Genomic DNA, 23,503 nt, shown 5'->3' with positions numbered 1-23,503 from the left:
CCTGGGATTAAAGGAATCTCTCCATCAGCCGGCAGCAGAAGCAGGCTGCTATCCTTTATGTGGGCCAACCACTAGAGGGCAACACAACACACATTCTCACAAGGTTGTAAAGTGCCATCAATGGGGCAAAGCAAATTAGATTTTAAAAAATATCCATCCAGATTTAATAATCTTGTTATGCAGATAAGTGATTTTAATTTTAAATATGATTTTTATTATTATAGCTCTCGTTAATGGCATCAATTGTTGTTGTTTTTTCATAATAAGGTCTGCACTATTCTCTCTCACATATATGTTTCTGTTATTTGCACAAGGAAGCTGTCCCAGTCGTGCAGGTGGGGAAAAAAAACAGCTTGTGTTTGGCATCCCTGAGTTTCACCAGGTTTGCAAGGCAGTCAATGCACTATAAAGCCTTGCAGGCCTGATAAAATATGCGACTTATTTCTCCACATCCGTGCCCTAGTTGTAATGCACTGTGAGATGGCAAATTTGCATGTGTGCTTCATTCTGCATGCTGCCTGAGCCTGCTGCTGTTGCAGGATTTTCTTAAGAATAACTGGATTAATCATCTTCTGGCAGAAAGGGGAAAAAAAAAATCTTTCCTCCATTCAAAGTCTCTGGGCTAAAGGGCTATCAAATACAGGAGGAGCAGCAAGAGCAAAAACAAAATGTTTGTTTATTGGAGCTCTACTTGGTTACCTGCAGGAAGGACGGGGTGGAAAAAGGCTAGCAGAGCAGCAAAAATCTACCCCGGAGTTAGCAGGGTGCACGGGTCGAGAAGGTGACATAGAATTGTACAACTGGAAGGGACCTCGAGAGGTCATCTAGCCCAGTCCCCTGCACATATGGCAGGACTAATTACACCTCATGTCACATTCTGGACACATAAGATTTATTGGAGTAACCAGTGCCAGATGTTGAGACTGTTTGGAGGCAGCGATAGATGATGCTTATGAAGTTCAGACTGGAATTAGTCACAGGTCGAGGGGAATTTCTACCTATCCAGCTGTCCACCTAAGGTATTTTTAAAAGGTATCTATCATCATAACCTGGCATGGTGTCTAGATACTCGATTAAACTGGTGTTATATAAATACACCTCTACCCCGATATAACACGACCCGATATAATACGAATTCGGATATAATGCAGTAAAGCAGTGCTCCGGGGGGGCGGGGCTGCGCACTCCGGTGGATCAAAGCAAGTTCGATATAATGCGATTTCACCTATAATGCGGTAAGATTTTTTGGCTCTCGAGGACAGCGTTATATCAGGGTAGAGGTGTACCACCACAATACAAAGATTGGATCTATTGATCTGCATGCCATGGTAGCTATGGCCATGGCTACACGTGCAGATTTTCAGCGCTGCAGCAGGGTGTGAAAAAACACCCCCTCCAGCGATGCAAGTTGCGGCGCTGCAAAGTGCCAGTGTGATCAGAGCCCCAGTTAATCCCCACAGGGAGGTGGCGTACCTGCAGCGCTGGGAGAGCTCTCTCCCAGCGCTGGCGCTCCGACCACACTCGTGCTTCAAAGCGCTGCCGCGGCAGCGCTCCCGCGGCAGCGCTAAGTGTAGCCATAGCCTAAGAAATTCTACCATTCAGGGAAGCCTAAGATAGCTCAAATAGGAGATCACCAAAGAGACTGTATCTGAGGTGCTAAATGGAATAGCACTAAGAATGCTCTTGTCCCACATCAATCAACAGGTCAGTTTTCTTAATCCCTTCTCTGGCTGCAGAGCTTCGTGTACGTGGTCCTCCCCTGTGACAAAGGGGGGTATCTTCCCCATCTCAACTCAGCCGAGGGTACCTTTAGCTTTAGCCATGGTTGTGATCAACAATTAGCTGTGTTGGCTGCCGCAACATCTTTTTCCAAAGCACAGCTGCAGCCAGTGCAAAGGATTCTGGGGCACATGTGGAAACTCAAAAGACACCCAGTGCAGATGACTGAGCACAGAAACAGGAACACGCTTTTCCAAGATGGAATGACACAAGTTGGGAGGGAAGGTTTAGAAGGGAGAATACAGAGGAGCCACTGAGCCAGCATGATGACCTTTCTTGCTGCATAAATGGCTTGGTGCTTTAAGGAGGAGGAGGTTTGTGACTCCACCTAATGGTAAGATCAATTCCGCACATGTGCCAGGAACAATTTCTGTGTGGTAGCTGTTGAGCAAAAGATAGGTGGGAGTGAGTGGACTTATTTGTAGGCAGGAGAGCTCAGCAACTAACTATGTGAGGAAAGTAGTACCCCTAAGAGAGAATCATGGTCAGACATGGGGAGAGGCTACATGTTAGTTTCTCCTCTCTTGCGGATGTTGTATCTAAGTCAGATTGTCCTGGCAAGAAGCAAAGCAACCTCTACAATCCTGGAAGACTTTGTTCCAAGATTACCGTGTCTCGGTGTCTCAGTAAATCCTATTTCCTGTACTGTCCATTGAGAAGGCTTATACAAATTTGAAGAGACTGTCTGCCTGAGACTGTGGAGATAGGAGAAACTATTCTTTTTAAAATATCCAGCTTCAGTGATGAAGAAAGAAAAACCTATATAAAGGAATCACAAGTGTCCTTTAATCTGAATATAGGCCCCTTGCACACAAACTCTCAGCATTTTCTTCTCCTGGCCAGGAATTATTTTGAGCATCTAAACTTGCTGACCGAGGGTCAGATCCTCAACTGGTGTAAATTAGCATAGCTCCCCTGATGTTAAAGCACCAGTACAAAGGGGCAGTAAAGTAGCCAGACTTAGCCAGCTGATAAGGCCCCACCCTCAGGGAGCTTTCATCTGATGCAGAGCAGGCATACCCAGCACCAATTCACCCTTAGCCCTGGCATAAAGGTGAGCAGGAGATGCTGGCAGAGTTTACTGTGCTCCAGCTATCCCCAGCTCACATACTCTCTTTTCACAACCTTTCCAACTGGTAGAACTTAGAGCAGCCCCAGGTTGCTCTAACCTACCCAAGATCTAGTGTAAAACCATCCCTCTCTGTGATGCACAGAGTGGAAACCCTGTGATGCAGAGGACCTGGGCCTTCATTTCTTTATTATTATTGTGCAGTATCTGAGGCTCTCTCTCACACACACTGGGACATCACACAGAGCTACATTCTGATGGCATTAAACTTTGGTGAGCCGTACCCATTTGTACTCTGTGCCTGAATATCATCTGACTAGAGCTTGTGCCTTTTGCCTCAAAATGGCCAAGAGAGATGGGTTTTTTTCCCACATGACTCACTGAGGTCAACGTATCTTAGTAACACTAGGAGCTTTGCAAATGTTAATGCTCTACACCCACTCCCCACTTGAACAGAAGCAGAAGTTATTTTGATTTCATACCGCTACATCTTGGGTAGACATGCATCTTCCTTCCTTGCTGCTTTTGCGCACTGCCCAAGTTCGAGCCTCGAGTCTCCCCCCATTCCACCCAAGTGCCACGTGTGTGTCTCATGCTGCCATTGTCTACGCTGTGTCCCAGCTATAAATGTTAAATAAACTCAAAAAAGACAAAGTGCATTATTGTAGCGCTGCCAGATGCTTCCAGAGCAGAAGACTGCTGAAATGAGAACAAAACACTCGCTGGATCAGAGGATCCCCTGGTGGACTGGTGTTTGAAATGAAATGTATGACCTGCCTTCACTAAAGCTGCCATTAAGCATTAATGCTGTCTGTGTTCTGAACACACACACGGAAACACACTCGCGCTGCAGCTGGGAACGTTATTATCTGGTGAGGCTGAGCCTTGATTCTGAGCTGTTACACTATTAAACAGCCTGAAGAAGTAAAACAGTGGGATTTTCCATCCAGAGGACCCGGCTCTCTCCTCCGGTACCTCCCTCACTGCAAAGGCAGATGTGGCTCATCCTGACACTAAAGGTGATAGATGGCACGTGATGTCAGTCGACAGTTTGGTAAGAAAGGAACTTATGCCAGTTCCCCATGGCCCTTAGGACGGCCTGGGAGATGATCCCTGCCCTGGCCCTTAATAATAGCAATGCCTGTTTTTTATAGAGATCTCATCACTAGATCTCAAGGCACTTTAGATCCTCACAACACACCTGTGAAGCAGGGGAGCATAATTATCCTAATTTTATAGATGGAGAACTCAGGCACAGAGTGACTAAGTGAGGTGCAAGGTCCAAAGCCATGCAGGAAGTCCCTGGTGGAACAAGGAAATGAACCGGGGTCTCCCACAGCCTAAGCCCATGCCCTAATCATTGGACACAAACCTATCTCCCTTCAACTTCTCACCTGCTTCCTGCCAAGCTGGTGGAACAAAACTCAGTGAAAACCCCAAAGACTTGGTGGTTTTGGGCAGATGATTTTGTGTGACTTCACCCCCGGTGACACACACCAGGTTGACAGGTCTGGAAGCGCCGGGTTTTCCAAAGCACCTTTAGGCGTGAGAGTCTTGGACTTCCAATGAGATCTCTGCTCCTAAATCCCTTAAAAGCTTCTGAAAAATCCAGTCGTTTTATCCACAGAAACAGGGACATGATGATCAATGTCAGCACAAGCTTCGTCCTGCAGTGCCCACTCATGTGCTTCGCCCCTGGACCATGTCTGAGACAGAAAAGGGTGCTTCAATCTTCTTGACTCATTCAGTTCTTAAGACTGTCAACTAAGGGCCAATTAGTGCCATCACATGGCAACTACCTTCAGTCACTATGGAAACAGGCTTGATTCCAGCCGAAGACCTAGATGATCTAGAGGCAGAAGTCTCCATGGTTCATCACCCATCAAGTCCATCAAAGGGGAGAATTTTCATTCTGGTTTGCCTAAGGGTGGTGCCTAATAGAGCAGGATACCACAGCATTTGAGGGAGCAGCTGCATGTGTGCGATATTTTTACACGCCATGCTAGGGATTGGAGAACCAATCTGGACAAAAACAGCGTTGCCAAATCATTACCCTCCTCTACAACTGAACCTGAAACTCTCAACAGCAAAGGGTCCTGATCTGCTAGTGGGTAATGCCTCACAAAGCACTTGGCCCAGTCTCCCCACCCCAGCCTGTCTCAGCTGCTCCAAGTGGATACTTCTTCCTCCAGCTCCCACATGAGGCATCCTGCCAGCACCAACAGCTGGCAGAAATCAGCTGTGCCGTGCTCCTGTGCTTTCTCGGCTCTTATGGCCCAAGGATCCCACCCGTATCCCCCTCCCCCAGGCCTTTCTAAAGAGTCTCAAATCTTTGCCTAATATTCCCCACCTTCCTATGGGTTTTTTGATGCCTCTGAACTACCAGGTCCTGGCTGCAAGGGGAGGGGATCTGAAATACCCTACGACATAACTAATCTGGCAAAACTCCTAGTAGCTGGGGTGGCACCCTGCCTCTTCCACCTGCTTTGTGCCATCCAAACTGTTTGCCAAGTCTAGCATTTTTGGGGGATGGTTATTTCCCGCTGCCTTTATTCCCCTTCACCTAATCCCACCAAATATATTGAGGCTTGATCGATACTTAAAACTGATACAGGCATTGCTATGTCAGCCGGGGGGTGAAAAAAACACACACCCTAGTGACAAAGCTATGCCAACAGCCCTTCCACCCCAGCGTAGATACAGCTGTGCCAATGGAAGAGAGCTGCTTTGGATACAGCTAATGTCACTCAGGGAGGTGGTGTTCTTATTCTTTCCATTGGCCTACGCTGCGTCTACACTGGGGCAATGTCGGCGCAGGCTCTCTAGTGTAGACTCAGCTTTACATTCTTCACTGTCTGCAATGCAGCTGCAATGCAGCTGGGCTCTCTGTAGGCTCACAAGGCTGGACAAGGAGTTAACAATAGCAGAGTTTGTTCAGCTGAGAGCCTGCTCACCTGGCCAGTGGTTAGAGTGTGCTCAGCATTGCAAGGGAACGTGTGATGCTCCGACCGACCAGACCAAATCTGCCGAATTGCACCGTGGGTGTGGCTGGTCTGTATGGATCCACGTACTGATTGTTTACACTCCAGCTGTCCACTGCGTTTGACAGTAGCCTGTTGGGACCTGCTGCAGCTCCCATTGTAGTCAAAGGGAACAGCAGAATCGGGCCCTGGAACTTGATACTGTTACATGCATTTGAAGCGAGGGACTATTTAAAGTCCCTCTGAGCTGCTGTTTCTAAGGGGGGGTGTGAATCGCCGGCTTGTGAACGGCAATAGTCTGAAAGCCCCAGGGGCTGAAGTCTGTTTCAGCCACAGCACAGAGATCAGTAGCAGGACAAGCTTCTCCCCCCAGCCTCGCCTCCAGCAGCGTCTCTCAACCCCAATGCTGAGTCACCACCTCCAGGAATGGAAGGAAAATCCAGAGTCTGTGGCCCCCAGGGCCGGCTCCAGGCACGAGCGTAGGAAGCAGGTGCTTGAGGCGGCCAATTCAAAGGGGCGGCACTCCGTCCGGTGTTGGGGCGGCACATCCGGGTCTTCGGCGGCAGTTCTGCTGCAGGTCCCTCATTCCCTCTCTTCCTCTTTGAACTGCCACCAAATTGCCGCCGAAGAGGAAGAGAGGGAGGACTCGCTGCTGAACTGCCACCGAAGAACTGGCACAGTTTAGCTGCTGCCGAAGTGCCGCCGCTCGTCTTTTTTTTTATTTATTTTTTGCTGCTTGGGGTGGCAGAAAAGCTAGAGCCAGCCCTGGTGGCTCCTTCAGTCCTCGGCAGCAGCAAGGGTGAAGAACTGTGGGATGTGGATGCTTATCCACTGGGAACAGCAAGACGACAATTTCACGCAGAGCACCGAACAAGCCACTAGCGGGGACAGGGCTCGCTTCCAAGGTGGGCTGGATTCAAACAGTGGCCTAGCAGTGAAACACTCCACATTCCCTTAACAATCCTCTAAGCCCTTCACTCTCACCTGGTCCTACGAGGTGTCAAGTGCTCTCAGGGTCCATTGAAGTCAATGAGAGTTGAGGGTGCCCTACACCAAAAGTCTGCTTGGGCCTAATTTCAGAGCACGCCGTAAACCTAAGGGGCCGCAGTTGGGTCCCGCTGGGTTGGTGTGGTCAGCATGCTTTGTGATGGGAGACTGGCTGATCCAAACCAAGCCTGAGTGTGTGCTGTGTGGATTGCACCCGATCGGAGCCTGACACTTGCACTCAGGTCCTGTCAAGTTTGGGTCTGATTGCAAGGATCTACCCCACCCTTCCAAGGAGGTGTTCAGGACCTGGCACGGTGAGCAGCCAGGTTGGCTGGAAGTGAACTATCCTAGGGGGTCTGGTCCTATTGGAGGAAGGGAGAGAGATCATCTAGTCCAACCCCCTGCTCAAAGCAAGACCAATCCCCAAATGGCCCCATCAAGGATTGAACTCTCAACCCTGGGTTTAGCAGACCAATGCTCAAACCACTGAGCTATCCCTCCCCCCATTGAAAGCAGCACTGATGCTTTCTGCCTACCTGCCATCTGGGCTCTATTGTGGATTCAGAGCAAAGACCAGAAGCAGCTCAGTGCAACTCGAGGCGAGTTCTGCAGGATGTAACGCAGGGCAATTAAAGACACCTCTGTTGGAATTCTGACAGAATTAGTCACACGGGGTCCATGGCTCACGTGGCAGACTCTTCCTTAGACGGTGACACTGCCTTTGCTTATCCTCTTTAGCTCTTCTTTCCACCCCCTCAACCTATTTGTCTTAGTGGCTTTAACGTGAGTCAGATCCGCCAATGCAGTATCACGTGAATGTACTCTCTACACCCCCCATCCCTCCGCCCTGCTTTTCTAACTGAACCCAACACCCTATGGTACTGCGAAGTAAAGAACAAACTGCTACCCAGTGGAGGGGAGAATGCGGGTCGTTTGTCCCACCTGCCAGCAGCACTTCACCGGGTTTTTAAAGAGTTTGCTTTGTGATTGATTTCCTCTCCCCTCTCCACTTTTAAGCAAAATTCATGCTGGTGAAAGACTAGACCTGGGAGACCGACATCCTCTCTTTAGCCACAAAATAGGTACCTCCAATACACCAATGAACATGAGCCTTCATCTAGAGGGGAATTCCATTCAATTTTTGGCCTCTCTGCCGAGGTGCCCATTGTGGTGATAGACATACTTCTGACTAGGAAATGGACTGATACTCCAGGCAATCATCAAGTGGTAAGAACTTGGATTGCTGCTGACCATAGCTGGAGTCAACCCCGTGACCTTGAAGGGAAAAGCTCCATCGGCTGGCAGCAGTCCTGCCAGGCCACCCATTCCCAAATGGTTTTGATCACAACAGAATCGACAGCATTTGTCCCTTTCACACTCAAGGCATCTTAGTGCCCTGGGTGCTGCAGGGCCAGCCTTGTGTTGGAGTACCAGCTGCGGAGCTTGAGCTGACAGCCTTGTGTTTTCACCTACCGCCCTCCACTGAACCCTCCTCTCTAAGCAGGGCCTGTCTCCCTGTCAGTGGGAGTCTGAACCCCTAGGGAAGTCAGTATGAGCTTTATAAGCTCCACAGTAGTCTGATTGTCCCACCTTGCTGGAATGCATTATCATTTTTCTTATGTTGCTGTGGTCCATCGAGACCCCCGAGGATAGCGTGGAAGCATCCAGAGGACCAGGCCTCCATCGTCCTGGGTGCTGCACACCCCCATAGGAAGATACTATCCCGGCCCATCACAGCTAACCCTAAGAGTTGTTCTTGTACCCACGTGTAGACGTGCGGACTCACCCCTGCGGCGCCTCCTCCTGGTCGTCCTAGGAATTAGCTCACTGCCAGCCAGGAGCACCCTCTGCAGGCCGGTGATCCGCCTGTCCTCTTGGCCCCCGTGTCCCTCCCTGGACCCCAGTCCCCTTTTAACTGGGGTGCTGCCCCCGACAGTCCCCCACCAATCTGGGTATCCCCTCCCTGGGGAACCCCCAACCCACTATCCCCACTTTGCCTCAGTTTTGGCTACTGCCCAGTCTCCATCTAGCCCCCGTTCACTGGGGCAGACTGTGGTATCAGCCATTCATGGGGTTTGGACCTGCTGCCTTTGCCTACCCCTGGGCTGCCCCCTGCAACCCCCAGTACCTCTTGGCCTTATGCTAGGCTGCAGCCTGGGGGTTTCCAGGCAGGAGCTCCCCAGTTCCTCTGCCTTTCCCCAGCCCTACTTCACTGAGGTACACTGTGTCTAGCTCCCTGCACCCAGGCCCACCTCCCTCTACAGCCAGAGGGAGACTGTTTGCTCCTGGCTTCCATGGCCTTTTTATACAGGCCAGCTGTGGCCTGATTAGGGTGTGGCCCAGCTGCGGCCACTTCCCCAATCAGCCCAGCTTTTAGAGCTGCAGCTTTCAAGCCCACCCACACCACTTTTTAAACCCCTCAGGGCAGGAGCCAGTAACTAACCCACTACACCACAACCAGGCACTTTCGAGAGATGATTGAAATGATGCCTACGTTGGGTGCACAGCTAGTCTGCTGGGGAACATGCTCATACAGTTGTTACCTTGTCCTCCCTCTCTAGCAGTTTGTTTCCTCCCCCTGTTGCGTCTTGTTGTTAACCTAGACGGTAAATGCTTTGGGGCAGGGACTGTCTACTCCACATCAGTGCAGCACCTCTCACGGTGAGGCTCTGATCCCTGCTTCGAGCCTTTTACGAGCCGCCACAACACACCTAATAAATAAGCCATGAGGACGACAGGGGTGACTTGTAGCGACGCTGCGGCTTAAGTTCCTGCTGATTAAGTCGTATAGTGAGCAACTTGTCCCTTAGTTTAGTCTCATTCTTTATGAAAATGAGGGATGAGAGACAGGTGGATTGGAAGCCTTTGATAGCTGTTCCTTCTGAATCCCTCACAGCAAACCTTGCTCCCCAGCGCTGTCACTGCACAGGAGTTAATCCCTGAAGTCTCATCACAAGATGACGCACAGACACTGAGCATAGCCAGCCACTCGCTACCAAAAGGCAGCCAGTGCAGTTGTATCAGAATAAAGGGGAAGCTGTCACATTGCCTTGAAAATACAGTTATTGGCTTGTATCTGGTTCGTGAATGCATTCCGGCTCGAGGATGAGAGAACCATCAGGGACTCAAAGAGAGAGACGATATTGTAAAAGGAAAAAAAAAAAAAGAGAGACATTCTCTCAGCCCATCCCTGCAGGCTGGGGTGCTGAACACTAAGCAGTGTGCGAGCTCTGTTATTCTTTCCTGTTTCCTAGTGATAGTCAGTGCTCATACAAGGTGTCAGCCTGACAACTGGAGATTGAAGTTTTCAATCCAGCCACAGGGCAGGAATAGCAAAGGAAGGTCTGATGCTGTCTTGCTACTGCGCTTCAGTCCTGAGCGCACCTCTAAGGACGAGAAAGGAGGCCAGTCTTCATGGCCCTTGAGTCACAAAGGCACCTATTAGAGGGGTGGTTTCTGGGAAATACGGATACTTTTATTAGGAACTGAGTGGAGTCCTCCCACGTTAATTTCACCTCCGTCAAACAACCATCAGAAGGTAACAATTTTATGTGACCACTGGCCTGAGCTGGATCCAAACTGCTGACCTACATATGAAAGACGACGTCTCTTTCACTAATCTCCTGAGTCATCCTGTCTGCGTGTTCCTCAGCTCTTAATTAGTTTTGTGTGCAGGTCGATAGATATGTACTTGCCTATTTGGGTCAATAACAAACTTGTATTTCTATAGCATTCTTTTCAGCGATATCTTAGGGCCCTGAAGAATTAGCCATAATAGAATTACCAGCACTAAAGATTTAATCAATGGCTGGTTAAATTAGAAGCAATACAATGAAATGCTTTTTCCTTCCAGCATCTAGCTGCTCTGTGGAGATTCAGTGCCCCAGGGACTGGGAGTCATCAAGTCAAATACTGTAGCAGGATATTAAAATAGGGATGGATAATTTTCTGACCTTCCTAGGCTAAGAGCATGGTAACCAAATCTCATGCTTCTGGCCATTAACAGACCTCCTGCAGGGGTCAGGAAGGAATCACTGCATAAGCAACTGTACATCACCGCATAAGCAATTAGGTGTTTTGCCTTCTTCTACACCATCAGTTATTGGCCACTGTTGTAGGTATGGTAACATAGCTGAAGGACAAGAGGTCTGAACTACTATGGAAAATGCTTCACTGAAAAGCACAGAACTCAGTTAAGGGCTGGGATCCTAGGAGGGGTTATGGTGGCTTTAAAAACCTTGTGCCCTGATTCTGGGCTGCTCTGAGAGCTGGAGGCTGGAGAGGCCCCTGGAATAACTTAGACAGCTCTGGGGACCTGTCTGGCAGCCTCCCTGAGCTGCCCTGGGGGCCACAGTTCTGCCTGGAATCTCCACAGGGTTCCTGCCCAGTGCTTCAATTCTGCCAGGGCTTTTGAGGGGATCCTCAGAGGGCAGCCTTCCCTCTGTCATCCACAGGGACTATGCTGTGAAAATCCTCTCCTGGCCAGATATGGATTATTTAAGGCTCCTTTACGCCACCTTAGCCCTATTATCCAGCATACAGGGGCCAAGAAGGGGCTGACTGACAATCTTACCCTGTGTTAAGCAACCAAGAGTCCTGTGGAGCATTGGAGCATAAGCTTTCGTGGGTGAATACCCACTTCGTTGGAAGCATGTCCCGACGAAGTGGGCATTCACCCACGAAAGCTCATGCTCCAATACGTCTGTTAGTCTATAAGGTGCCACAGGACCCTTTGTCGCTTTTTACAGATCCAGACTAACACGGCTACCCCTCTGATACTTGATGTTACTGATAATCATTCATGGGTGGGGAAGTTTCCTCTTCATCTAGTCCTGCCAGATCAACCAAGAAAAGTCACATTCCAAAAACCTTACCACCTCTTTGGCATTAAAGAGCCCGATTTGCGGTGATGGCCACCAAGGCTCAGATCCTGCAAACACTTAGCCACAAGCTTAACTCTACACACGAGGGTAGTCCCACTGACATCTATGGGGCCACTCAGGTGCTGAGCGCGAAGCATCTGCAGGATCAGTGCTTAAGTTTGTGGATGCAAAAATTCCAACAGCAACAACAACAAAACCTGCAAATGTAAAACTGCCTGTAAAATTAGAGGGTGGGCTGCAAATCAGTCCCCATGAAGCTAAGGTACTTTTGCAGTTTTATTCACTAAGCAAATGTGCATGTTTTATTTAAAAGAGAGAGGGAAAAAACCTCACATACATGCCCAGAAATGACTAAGTCCAATTCAGTGAGAAACCAGAGCTCAGATTCTATCCTAAATACTAATGAGGTACAAACCCTATTGCTGCTCTGAATTTAATTTCAGTTGGGCTGAGCTGCTTTTCCCAAATTGCTCAGAGCTGGGATCCAGGCACGGGACTGGAATACTTCAGGCCTTTAGAATGGGAAGGGATGTGAGCAGCAAAGTTTGGTGGCTTTGACTTAGGCCTTGTCTATACTGGCGTTGCAGCCACTGCTTAGCTGCACAAGTGCAAACCTCGAGTGTAGGCATGATTTACACTGGAGCACTGTGATCTGTGCAGTGCAGCTCACCCCAGTAAGCTCCTGGCAAACATTGGGTGAATGGCCTTTAGTACACAGGAGTTCAGACTTCATAATAAATAATAATAATACCTAGCTCTCACATAGCACTGTTCATCCATAGATCTCAAAGCACTTTACACAGGAGGTCAGTGGCATTTTCCTCATTTTACACATGGGGAAACTGAGGCACTGAGCAGTGAGGGGACTAACCCCAGGTCACCCAGCAGGCCAGTGACAGAGTCAGGAATAGAATCCAGGATTCCTGAGTCTCTGTCCAATTGCTAGCCACTAGGACCACTGCCTCTCCCCCCCTTGCATTGGATAATCATAATGGTCCTCCCCAGCCTTAAAAAGGTAAGAAAATTTGCGTCTGGCTAGAGATGTGCAATGGTGCAGGTACAGTGGTGTCTAGACTGGGAGTTCTGCCAAGTGAATTATTATTCAGTCTCTCGTGAATTATTATTATTTTATAGCAGTCGTGCCTAGACAGGCCATTCGTCTGGTTTGAAACTGGACAGTCCTGTTTTTAAATAGTTTGTCCCCTGTTTGCTACTGAGACAAAACTGGACATGGTTTTGCCAGTAGCCCGCACAGGGGATGCCATTTTGAAAAGCACAGGGATCCCCCCATGCCCGCAGGAGCTGGCCTCCATGGTGCAGGCAAAGTCATGCTGCTGGCTCCTCAAAATGGCATTCTCTGGGAGGCATGATCTCACACGTGCGGTGCATGCGAGGTCATGCTGTCAGGGCTGGGGTCACACCAATCCCATCCGAGCGGTGCTTCAGAGCCCCAGTCACGGACCACTATCCTGTTGTGCTGGGAGTCCCACAAACACCTAAGCGGCACATGTGCAGTTCAGTACGAGAGCCCATGTGCTGAATAAACCCGGAAAAAGTATCCTCCCTCCCATCTCCTCTGCTAGTGGGCTGAGGGTGGATTGAGTAGAAACAAGGAGATGGAATTAAGAAGGAAATTACATTTGTGCTGAATGTCAGGGAAAAATAAACTGTCCTCAAGTATGAGCTCTATCTGGCTGTGGGATCTATCAAGGGAAGAGGTATTTGAAGCTGCTCCAGAGAAAAACACTAGACATGATACTGTAGGACAGGGGTAGACAACCTCTGGCACACGTGCCAAAGGCGGCACGTGAGCTGATTTTCAGTGGCACTCTCACTGCCCGGGTCCTGGCCACTGGTCCGGGGGGGCTCTGCATTTTAATTTAATTTTAAATGAAGCTTCTTAAACGTTTTTAAAACTTTATTTACTTTACATATAATAGTTTAGTTCTATATTATAGACTTATAGAAAGAGACCGTCTAAAAACGTTAAAATGTATTACTGGCACGCGAAACCTTAAATTAGAGTGAATAAATGAAGACTCGGCACAGCACTTCTGAAAGGTTGCCGACCCCTGTGTAGGAAGTACCCCTTCACTGGCTGGTAGGGTCTGAACCAAAGCCCACTGAAGGCAACTGAAAGATTCCACTGGCCTCTGGCCTAAAAAGAGCAAGGCCTAGCATGCATTTCTCTTTATTCTGTTTTCTTCAGCTCGATTCTCTTGGCACAGGAACAAAAGCCCTCCTGAACTAGAGTTAAATGAGTTATAAATACTTTGTTTCTGTGCGGAGGTGGTTCAAACACTTACGTCCCCAAAAATCAGCAGTTAGCATTTAACAGAGAGGCGCCGTCAAGGTTAGTAGGCCAAAAATGTCACGGGCGTGTTTCTTTCTTCCCTTTGTTTACAGAGATCACACACTGCTGTGTGTGCTTTCCTCCGCACCTTCCAAAAGAAATGTCGCAGCGCTGTTTTATATATCGCTAGAGATGGATAAAATCTCTGCCAACAGCCCAGAGGATTTGCAAACAATCAGACAGAAATAAAAAAAAATAAAGAAGAGGCCAGAATCGCAGCTGGGGTCAGTTTCCATATCTCCATGGGGAAGATGGATGGTTTAGGAGTTAGGATGCTAGCTTGAAAGAACTGCTTTGGCACAGACTTCCTGGGCAAATCATTTAAAAACTCTGTGCCTCAGAATAATGGTACTTCCCCTACTTCACAGGGACAAGGGTGTTGAGAGGATAAATACATTGAGGGCTTGTCTACAAGACCATTTAGTTTGCGGCAAACTGGGGCGGGAATCTAGTCTGCCACACACTAACTTGCTGCATGCACCTTGCTGACACGTGCTAACAGCTGGTTAGTGTGCTTTGATCTCCGCCACTTTGAAACAGGAGTAGATTAAAGAGGGCTAACGAAGCCAGCTTGCTGCAAGCTAAATGTTCGTGTGGACAAACCCTAAGGATTGTGAGGCACTCAATTACTACAGTGACAGGGGCCAGATAACTACCTTAGACTGATTTTAATGGAGCTATGGTGATTTCCACAGCTGAGTTCTGCACTCCAGTTCTCACAAGCACCCCTATAACACCAAGTGAGCGAGCAAACCAATACAGTTTTCGATAATACCACTCTTAATCATTTGCTCTTATGTCCCTGGTTTTACCAAGGACCTCAAAGCCTTTTCCAAACCATATTTATTTAAGCCTCAGGGTCCCGAAGAAAGGATAATTATCCCGTTTTGCTAGTGGTGGGGGGGGAAACTGAAGGATGGAGAGGTGACACAGACTGCCCACGCTCACACATGCAGAGTTACTGGCAAATCCAGAAACAGAACCCAGCGGAGACCTCAGGTTTCCTGCTCCACCCACAGGACAACATTCCCGGCCACAGCTAGGAACAGAACCCAGCAGTCATGACTCCCAGGCCCCTTTCTAACTAGACCCTGAATCCTGACTTCTAGCCTCCTGCTCCAAACACCAGATAACATCCCTCCCCTCACCCCACGAGCCCAGGCTGGGTCCAAAGCGTGGGGCTCATTGAAAAGTTTTTGCTGAAACTGTTTTTCTATGAGAACTTTGATTGTTAGCTAAACAAAACTTTTTGCAGAAAGTGTCTGCTTTTTTTTGCAGAAACTGTTATTTCCATCAAAAACTTTGTCTGAAAATCCTAAATTTGTGGGGGTTTTTTTTTGCCAAAATGTGCTTTTCTTTTTAATGAAAAATTGCAATTTTCCATGTGGGGGTGGAATGATTTTCCAACCAGCTCTACTCAGGACTCCCAGGCCCCTACTCCAACCACTACATCACATTCCTGAACGCAGCAAAGGCAAGGAAGATCCATCAGGCCTGGTTTCTGCTCTTACCACTAGGAACACTGTCGCAGTGAGTTAAAATGCATTTACAATTATGAAAAAAACCCTTTTAATGCAGATCTTCATGTCAGATTCTCATTTACTGAATAAAACCACAATCATCATCATCATCCTCTTATGATCCCTTATAAGTACTGAAGCCTTTTGTTGTTGAGTTATTTAACTCTTATAAAGGCTGTCTCACTCACCCGAGCAATGAGCTCTCCAACCATGCCTGTCCAGGTGCCGTTCGCCTCGGGCACACCATACACCCCGTCACCAACCAGGCGGATCTTGTAGTTGAAGTGCAGGATCTCCGCCAGCTCCTTCAACATGTCCACGCAGAAGCCTTCATAGCGGTCGTTCCCCTCCAGCGCCTGGTGGTTCTCCTTCAGCATTAAATAAGGGTTTTCCTGCATCGAAACTGGGCAGCTGTCATTCCCATCTTAGCCATGGGATCACAACAGTGCTGCATTTAGCATGAATCAGTAAGCGGGGCTGAGGAAGGGGGCTCACTGGGGAGTGCCACGGGAGGCAGGAGCTCTGGCAAAAGATACTGGCCAGATCTTCAGTCCTTCTCTGTCCCTTTGACCTCCTTGTGGGATGGGGTGCAAGAGGGGACCAAAAGCTGGCTTCAAGTACCAGCTGTGGATTCTGCTTGCCTAGGAAAATCCTTAGGTGGTGTAAAGAAAGTATACGCAGTTCTGTGACACTTGCTCCTGGTCCTTCCTGTGTTGCTGGAATTCTCTGGACGTGTCTGATCTACCAAGGTGTAGAGGGCATTCTAGGGCATGGCCACAGTTCCAGCAATCTTGAATAAGCTGGAAATAATTTAGAGCAGCCCCAAGGCTGCTCTAAATTGTGCTGGGGTGTGTGTGTGTGTGTGTGTGTGTCAAACTGGCTTCCATAGTCACAGGCTTGGTGGCTGGAGAGTTAGGGAGGGAAAGACAGTATAAGGACACGTCTGCTGCAGTTTGGGTCTTGATTCAAGCAGAGCTCATCTGGACTCAGAGAACTGGCTCCCAGCGTGTGTCACGGGTGTGTATGTGTTAGCAGCAGGGGCACTGGTAAAACCTCAGGGGGGTAGTGGACTCTCAGCAAGATGGGGGGCAAGCAGCACAAGGACTTGGTAAGGTGAGGATGGTGGTGACTGCACCCTCACAGTCCCAGTCTATTACAATTATCTTCATCTCACTCATTTTTAGTAATTTTTATAGAGAGAAGGGACAATTCTCCCGCCCCACCTAACAGCTGTATCCGGAACAAGAACATCACTCGGAGATGAATTTAAAATTGCAACTCATCCCCATCACAGCCCTCTCCCCAGCTGCTTCTGAACTCATCAAATATCATTTCCATATGAAACATCAACTTGAGTTTAATTACACTGTCATAAATTGTCCTCAGTGCTGTAATTAGAGATTTGATCGTCTGTTCTTTATGAAATCAGCGTGCAGCGCTGAATGCAGGGGGCAGAGGCGGGCTGGAAGAAGGGAATAATATCCTGGCTGATTGAGACTGACATCCCTAGACACCGGGCTGGAGAAGAGCTAACGGGAACTGCCGGTGACCCCCTCACTTACCAGGATGGTGGTGACGATGAGAGTGGTGTTGAAGAGACTATCCGATATGTTGGAGGAGAAGATTCTGTTGTCCATGGTAAGTCCTTCAGAAATGTGCCAGTGGCCAATCTGTAAAGAGCAGAATAATGAAATTTACCGTGCAAAGTACCATACGCGCCCGCCATATGGCTCCTGGGACTGACAACAATCAGGCCAGCCCTGTGAAAGATATTTATTAACGCTCCATTACCTTTACAGTGCACCCCACCAACATTATGGCAGAGAAATTATCCCGCTGGTAGGCAGCCTTGGCACACGCCACAGTGCTAAGAACCACCCAGGTTCACATTGCTAGCGGTTGATCCAGGCATCTATACTGTGACAACAGCCAGGCGCCTGATTCGGAGAGGTGCACAGGAGGGCGGTGGGGTGCTTACTGCTATTTGATGTACCAGGACTAAAGCTTTGTCTTCACTGGTGTGTTTTTAACACAAGGTAACTACGCACCTGAGCTATCCCACTGTAAAATCCCAGTGGAGACAAGGCCCTGTGGCTTTAGCCCAAGGTAGCTAGGTGGGATCAATGCTATACCCCCATCTGTGATTCATCCTCATAGAAACCACAGTGCTTTCTCCTCACCAGGATTGTACCATTCCTGGTTCTGACGCTGATTCACCAGGCAGCCTTGGGCGAGTGACTTTTCCGCCCAGCTACCCATCTGAAGGGGATCACAATACATGACTGACCTCAAAGGGTGCCAATAGGCTGAAGTCATGGTCAAGTACTCTGAGATCCTTGGAGGATAAGCCCTACAGGAAGTAGTGTCGCAGCCTCCTGGCCTCCATTACCTAATATCAGACTCAACCAGTCCAGTGCTGACACGAACGTCTTGTAACCCTGCCATGTGGTGTCACCTTAACAACGTGCTTAGAAACTAAGCCACAGCCTCAGCAGCACTGCACTGTGACTAATCTCCCCAAACCCCACCCACGCTGCCACCTGAAGATTAATTAACAGCACTTAGGCCAATCAACCCCAACAATTCTACACAGAGTCTAGGCCACCCTATCCAAACCTCAGTGTTATTGCATTAAAACCAATTTCCTGTCCAACACCATGGAAGAGAGACATAAATCCTACCTGACGCTATGACATGCATGTCCAGGAGAATACCACAACAAGGTCCTGTAACAGGCAGCAGGTCTCATCCATTTCACCCTTGGCAGAGTCTCTTTCCCACTGGGAAGCCTCTCTGCGCCTTATAAGATCCCAGCCCTTGGCATGTTGCAAAGCTGACTGTGGAGTAAATCCCTTGACCTTGCTGAGGCGAGTTGTCTTGTACTGCTGCCCTAATAGCTAGGTGACGACCCCAGAATGTTTGGGGTGCCTGCAAGCAACTCTTTGTAGCAAAGGTCCTCTGTTCCATGATGCCCTAGTACTGACCCAAGCAGACTCGGACACTGCTTGGCAGGGTGGTAGGAATAAATCCACTTCCCTTTGTGCCAAGTGTAATCTAATTATGTTAGAGAGAGAGAGAGATGGAGGAAGGTAACGTAGGTTATAGGTAGAACTGGCTGGAAAACAGGAATTCCAGGTAGCAAAAAAAATGGAGGATTCAAAATTTGTTTTTGTTATGCATCAGAATGAGACGGAGACTTGCTTACAGACCGACCCCCCGTGGTGAGGGCACTCACTGGGGATGTGAGACACCCAGATTCAGGCCCCGGCTCTGAATCAGGCAGAGCAAGAGTTGACCCTGAGTTCACTGGAAGCGTCCACAAAAGTTTTGGTTTCAATGATTCTGCTTTTTCTGACATACAACGTTTCATCGAAACATTCCCGACTAGCTCTAATTACAGGCTTGATCCTGAACTGCTTGTAAATTGTTGAAATTAACCGAGTGACACTGATTTACCCCAGCTGAGGAACTGGCCCTGCGAGGTCAGTGGCTTTTCTTGGCAGTACTTTTCCGCCGGCATGACTCATGTCTGATAACCAGTGTGTATCCAGAGTCATTTCTCAACTCATTTTCATAATCCAAATGCAATCTGGAATAACAGCAACACTTCCTTACTGACCGCAAGGTGGTGTCCCCTAAAGCACGTTTGTTGCGTCCGCCTCCCATCCCCACATCATAAGGAGGCACAAGTCGTACGTGGCAATGGGGCAGTGAGGAAGAAACGCTTGGAAATACTGAAAACCAGGGCGACTTGGTCTGTAGTCTCTGCACAGGGGCAAGGGACTGACTGGGCTGTCAAAGGGCTCGCAGAGCAGATTTGCAGAAAAACAAATTAATGCTGAATAGCCACCTGAGTGTTAAAGTCCAAAAAATATCCAATTGTCCTTCCTGGAGACCCATGGCCAGTGCCGTCGAGGTTAGGCCTCTGACCAAGCCAGGTTAGGGCAGGGCAAGCCACTCTTCCCTGTCCTGGCTTCACCTAGAACTGGCTCCTGGTAGAAGCAACCAGCCTTTTTATTTGGCCTGTTAGGTCCTGATTAGCCTCTGCTTGCTCCCTGCCCTTCTAGGTGCAACTCTTGCTGGTTCTGCCTGCGATGTCTCTCTAGGCAGCCTTGGTGGTCCAAACTCACTGCTCTTCTCTTCCAGTAAGACACCTTCTTAGGGCAGGGTGTGCCAAGGCAATGGGCAGCAAGCGCTTGGTACACCCCACATCAGGGCCATACGTAAGGCATTTCCCCTCTGCTCCCTAGAGGTGGCACGTCTAGGTTGGAGAGTGAATAGAGGAACCACATGGTAGCGTGTGGTAGCTCATGCTGGATCTGCTCTGCAGATAGCATGGGAAAAGTTCAGGCTCCAGGGCTGTCAATCTGGCACCTTTCACAACATTCATGCTGCTCCGGGAAAAGCACTTGTCACACCAGGATTTCAATGTGCGCCGTACCCATTAACTCATCAAAGCTCACAGCCCCTCCATGAGGCCAGGAAGGGCCATTAGCCTCACCTGATAGACAGGGAGACCAAGGCACAGTGATTGGCAGCAGGTCACAGAGCACAAGCTGGGAATAGAATCCAGAAGTCCTTGGCATCTAGACCAGGGGTGGGCAAACTACAGCCCACGGGCTGGATCTGGCCTGCCAGCCATTTTAATCCGGCCCTTGAGTTGCCTCTGGGGAGCAGGGTCTGGGGCTTGCCCCACTCTGGTGCTCCAGCCGGGGAGCAAGGTTGGGGGCTGCTGCACGTGGCTCCCGGAAACAGTGACATGGCCCCACTCCGGCTCCTACATGAAGGGGCAGCCAGGGAGCTCCGCTCTGCACACTGCCCCTACCCCAAGTGCCGCCCCCACAGCTCTCATTGGCAGGGAACTGCCTGGGCCACGCCTCCACATAGGAGCCGGAGAAGGGACATGCTGCTGCTTCTGGGAGCCGCTTGAAGTAAGTGCCACTTGAAGCCTTCACCCCTGAACCTCCCCCTGTGAACCAACCACCTGCCCCAGCCCTCCAACCCCTCGATCCCAGCCCAGAGCACCCTCCTGCATACCAAACTCATCCCCAGTCCCACCCCGGAGCCTGCACCCCCCTCCCCCCCCGCTGGCACCCTCACCCCCACGCCCCAGCTCAGAGCCCCCTCCCACACCCTGAACTCCTCATTTCTGGCCACACCCTGGTGCGCACACCCCTAACCAGAGCCCTCACCCCCTCCTGCATCCCAACCTCAATTTTGTGAGCATTCATGGCCCACCATATTATTTCTATTTCCAGATGTGGCCCTCGGCCCAAAAAGTTTGCCCACCCCCTGATCTAGACCTTGTTGACCTCTATTAGAAAATCAGCCTCGATTTAACTCAAAATCAATCTAGTTACATCTGTGCCACCCCCTAATATAGATGCACTGAAACGGCTTTCATTGTGCTTTGGCTGAGTTCAATAATCAGTCTGGGGCAGACACTGCATTGAAGTCCATGGGAGTTTTGTCATTCACTTCTATAGATGCAGGATCAAGCCCTTAAACTCGGGCTTCACTGGCGTAACAGGATGGATTTTAGCTACACTGGACTTTAGCACAAGGCTAGCACAAGGCCCCAGTCACCTGCTCTAACGACCAGACAACATTCCCTCCCCTCTTGCTTCTCTCAGATAGCGATCAGTTCTCAGTAATGCGTTATTTTGTCAGATCTGATAACTGGAGATTAGTGACAGATTATCTTTAATTTTAACAACTCTTGCTGTTGTCAGATTCTTCCCTTCCCTGCTGGCATACTGTAATTGACTGCCTCCTCTTCCTCTGGCATGACAGATGATTTGACCCTTCGTGTAGCATAGCACTGAGGCTAAATACATCGATATGCCAAGGTTATTCCCACTCCGTGCTGTGCTTGGTACTGACTCCCTTGATGGTACAGTAATGGCACTAATTGACTCCCCACAATGCTCAGTGTTTCTGAAGTTTAATGTACTGGAAGATTACTAGGATTCTCAGATCTTTTCACTCTCAAATGCAGATGCCAAGGTAATTTTAATCATATATCTATGATTTTATATCCATGTATATATGGTTTTTATATACACAAAGAACCACCAACAAAATCTCTTCAATACACCTCAGAAAACAATTAGATACCCTATCCACAACTGGGTAAAATGGCCTTGTGATTAAGACCCTGAGGATATGTTTACATAGACTGTGGCAGCGAGCCTCCCAGCCTAGGTCGACAGACTCAGGTGTGCGGGTCTCATTCTACCGTGCTAAAAATAACTGTTTGGAAAGGGCTTTGACGTTGCTTCTCAGGCTGGGGCTCGGCTCTGAGGCTCACCCCCTACCCTAGGCTTCAGAGCCCCAGCTCCACCCTGAGTTGCAGCGTCTACATAGCTACATAGAATGAGTCCCACACGCCTGAGTCTGGGAGGCTCACTGCCATGGGCTGTATAGATGTACCCTGATTAGGCAAGGACTCAGGAGACCCGGAGTCAACTTCTGGCTCTGCTACAGACTCCCTGTGTGGCCTGAGGCAAGTCACTTAATCTAGTTTCCTCCTCTGTAAAATAGGGATAATTGCCCTTCCTTTGTCTGTCTTGCCTATTTAGATTGTAAGCTCTCTTGGGCAGGCACTGTCTGTTACCAGGTGTATGTACAGTACCTACCATACTCAGGCCCTGACCTCTGTTAGGGCCTCAGGGCATTACTGTGATACAAATAACGTGCATCCAGACAGGGCAGCTGAACCTGCGAAGAACAAGACAGCAGCCTTGAATGCATCCCTCCCTAACCTCCCTGGGCAGACACGGTCTCTTGACTTCGCTATCCCACAAAGGAGTTATCGGAATGTGCGACACCGACACAGATTTATCATCTCCATAGAAAATGGCCACCGGCTCACATGAGATGAGCGTGGTGTTCTGTTCCCATTCCTTCAATCCCTTAAACTCCCCTGGTTGATAGGGATCGGCACCAACGAGCCTGAGCCTCCCAACCCCTTAAAGCACAAGGTGACAAAACACCACTGGAACAAAGGATTTTCATGACATGCCTTTTCGGCGGCTCCCCGCAGGCCTGAGCAGCAGGTGATACCAGGGAGAGATGGCCTGGTGAGACCATTCTGTAATCTCCTGAGGCAACAAGCTCCCCCGACCCCCATCTTCACCCCTGCAACTAGGGACCAGGGTAAAGCTGGCCCTGAATATGGATGCCTTGAAACAGCTAGGCACCTCCAGCGCAATGAAGGTGGATTTCCTCTGAGCTCTGATTAGCAAGCAGCATCCTGCTGAGTTCATTCATCACCCCACCCCCCCAACAAGCACCCTTCTCATGCCCGAGAAAGAGAGTTTGCATTTGAAGAGCCTTGTCGATGCTAACAGGTAGGGGAGATTTCCGGCAAGAGACATAATTGGGCACTTGGCAAAGGCTCCGTATCAGCCCAAAGAGAGAGGGGGATTAGAATCCCTTGCAGAACAGAAACTTGGAAGTGGCTGCACAAATCTGCCAGGCCTGCTGCTTCTAAAGGAGGCTGGAAGACCCCTGATTGCAGGACAGTGAGCTGTCTAGCATGCTCAGAGGGGCTGGCAGGTAACTTGTGGAGGGTCACCTATTAAACCTGTATGACTAACAGTCACACGTGACAAACCTGTGGGTCTCCCTGGCCCACTTCCCACTAATGTGACCAGCCCTGGCGCCATTCCGGCCCACCTCCTAGCCAGGGTCCACCCTGCCTTCTCTCCCCTTGGGGCAACCTCTGCCCACTCCTCAGTTAGGGCAACATTCCCTCCCCCCACCCCACTCCCCAGCCAGGGCGACAACCCCCATTCCCAGGGCCTCAGACCCGTTCCTTAGCTGGGGCAATAACCAGCAGGAGTTGTCCACTGAGGGCCTAATCCTTTGCTAAGAGCCTCCCATGAGGTGCTGAGTACCTCAGACTATAAGGAAGTCCATGGGAGACA

The 23,503-nt window shown here is 49.4% G+C and overlaps 1 protein-coding gene across 8 annotated transcripts in view; it reads right to left on the bottom strand.

The window, feature by feature from the left end:
• Nucleotides 1-23,503, bottom strand: part of GRIK4 (glutamate ionotropic receptor kainate type subunit 4) — a 303,138-nt gene that overhangs the window by 26,095 nt on the left and 253,540 nt on the right. For all 8 annotated transcript variants that reach the window (XM_039496823.1, XM_039496822.1, XM_039496827.1 and 5 more), the window contains 2 exons: nt 17,135-17,242; nt 15,761-15,964 (listed from right to left, as the gene is read on the bottom strand). In XM_039496823.1, coding sequence (XP_039352757.1) covers nt 15,761-15,964; nt 17,135-17,242 — 312 coding nt within the window. The remainder of the gene's footprint in view (nt 1-15,760; nt 15,965-17,134; nt 17,243-23,503) is intronic.

The sequence above is a fragment of the Mauremys reevesii genome, linkage group 12 (genome assembly GCF_016161935.1).
Source record: "Mauremys reevesii isolate NIE-2019 linkage group 12, ASM1616193v1, whole genome shotgun sequence".
Classification (NCBI taxonomy): Eukaryota; Metazoa; Chordata; order Testudines; family Geoemydidae; genus Mauremys; species Mauremys reevesii.
The sequence above is the reverse complement of the archived record's forward strand: the minus strand, read 5'-3'. Positions and strand labels throughout refer to the sequence as shown.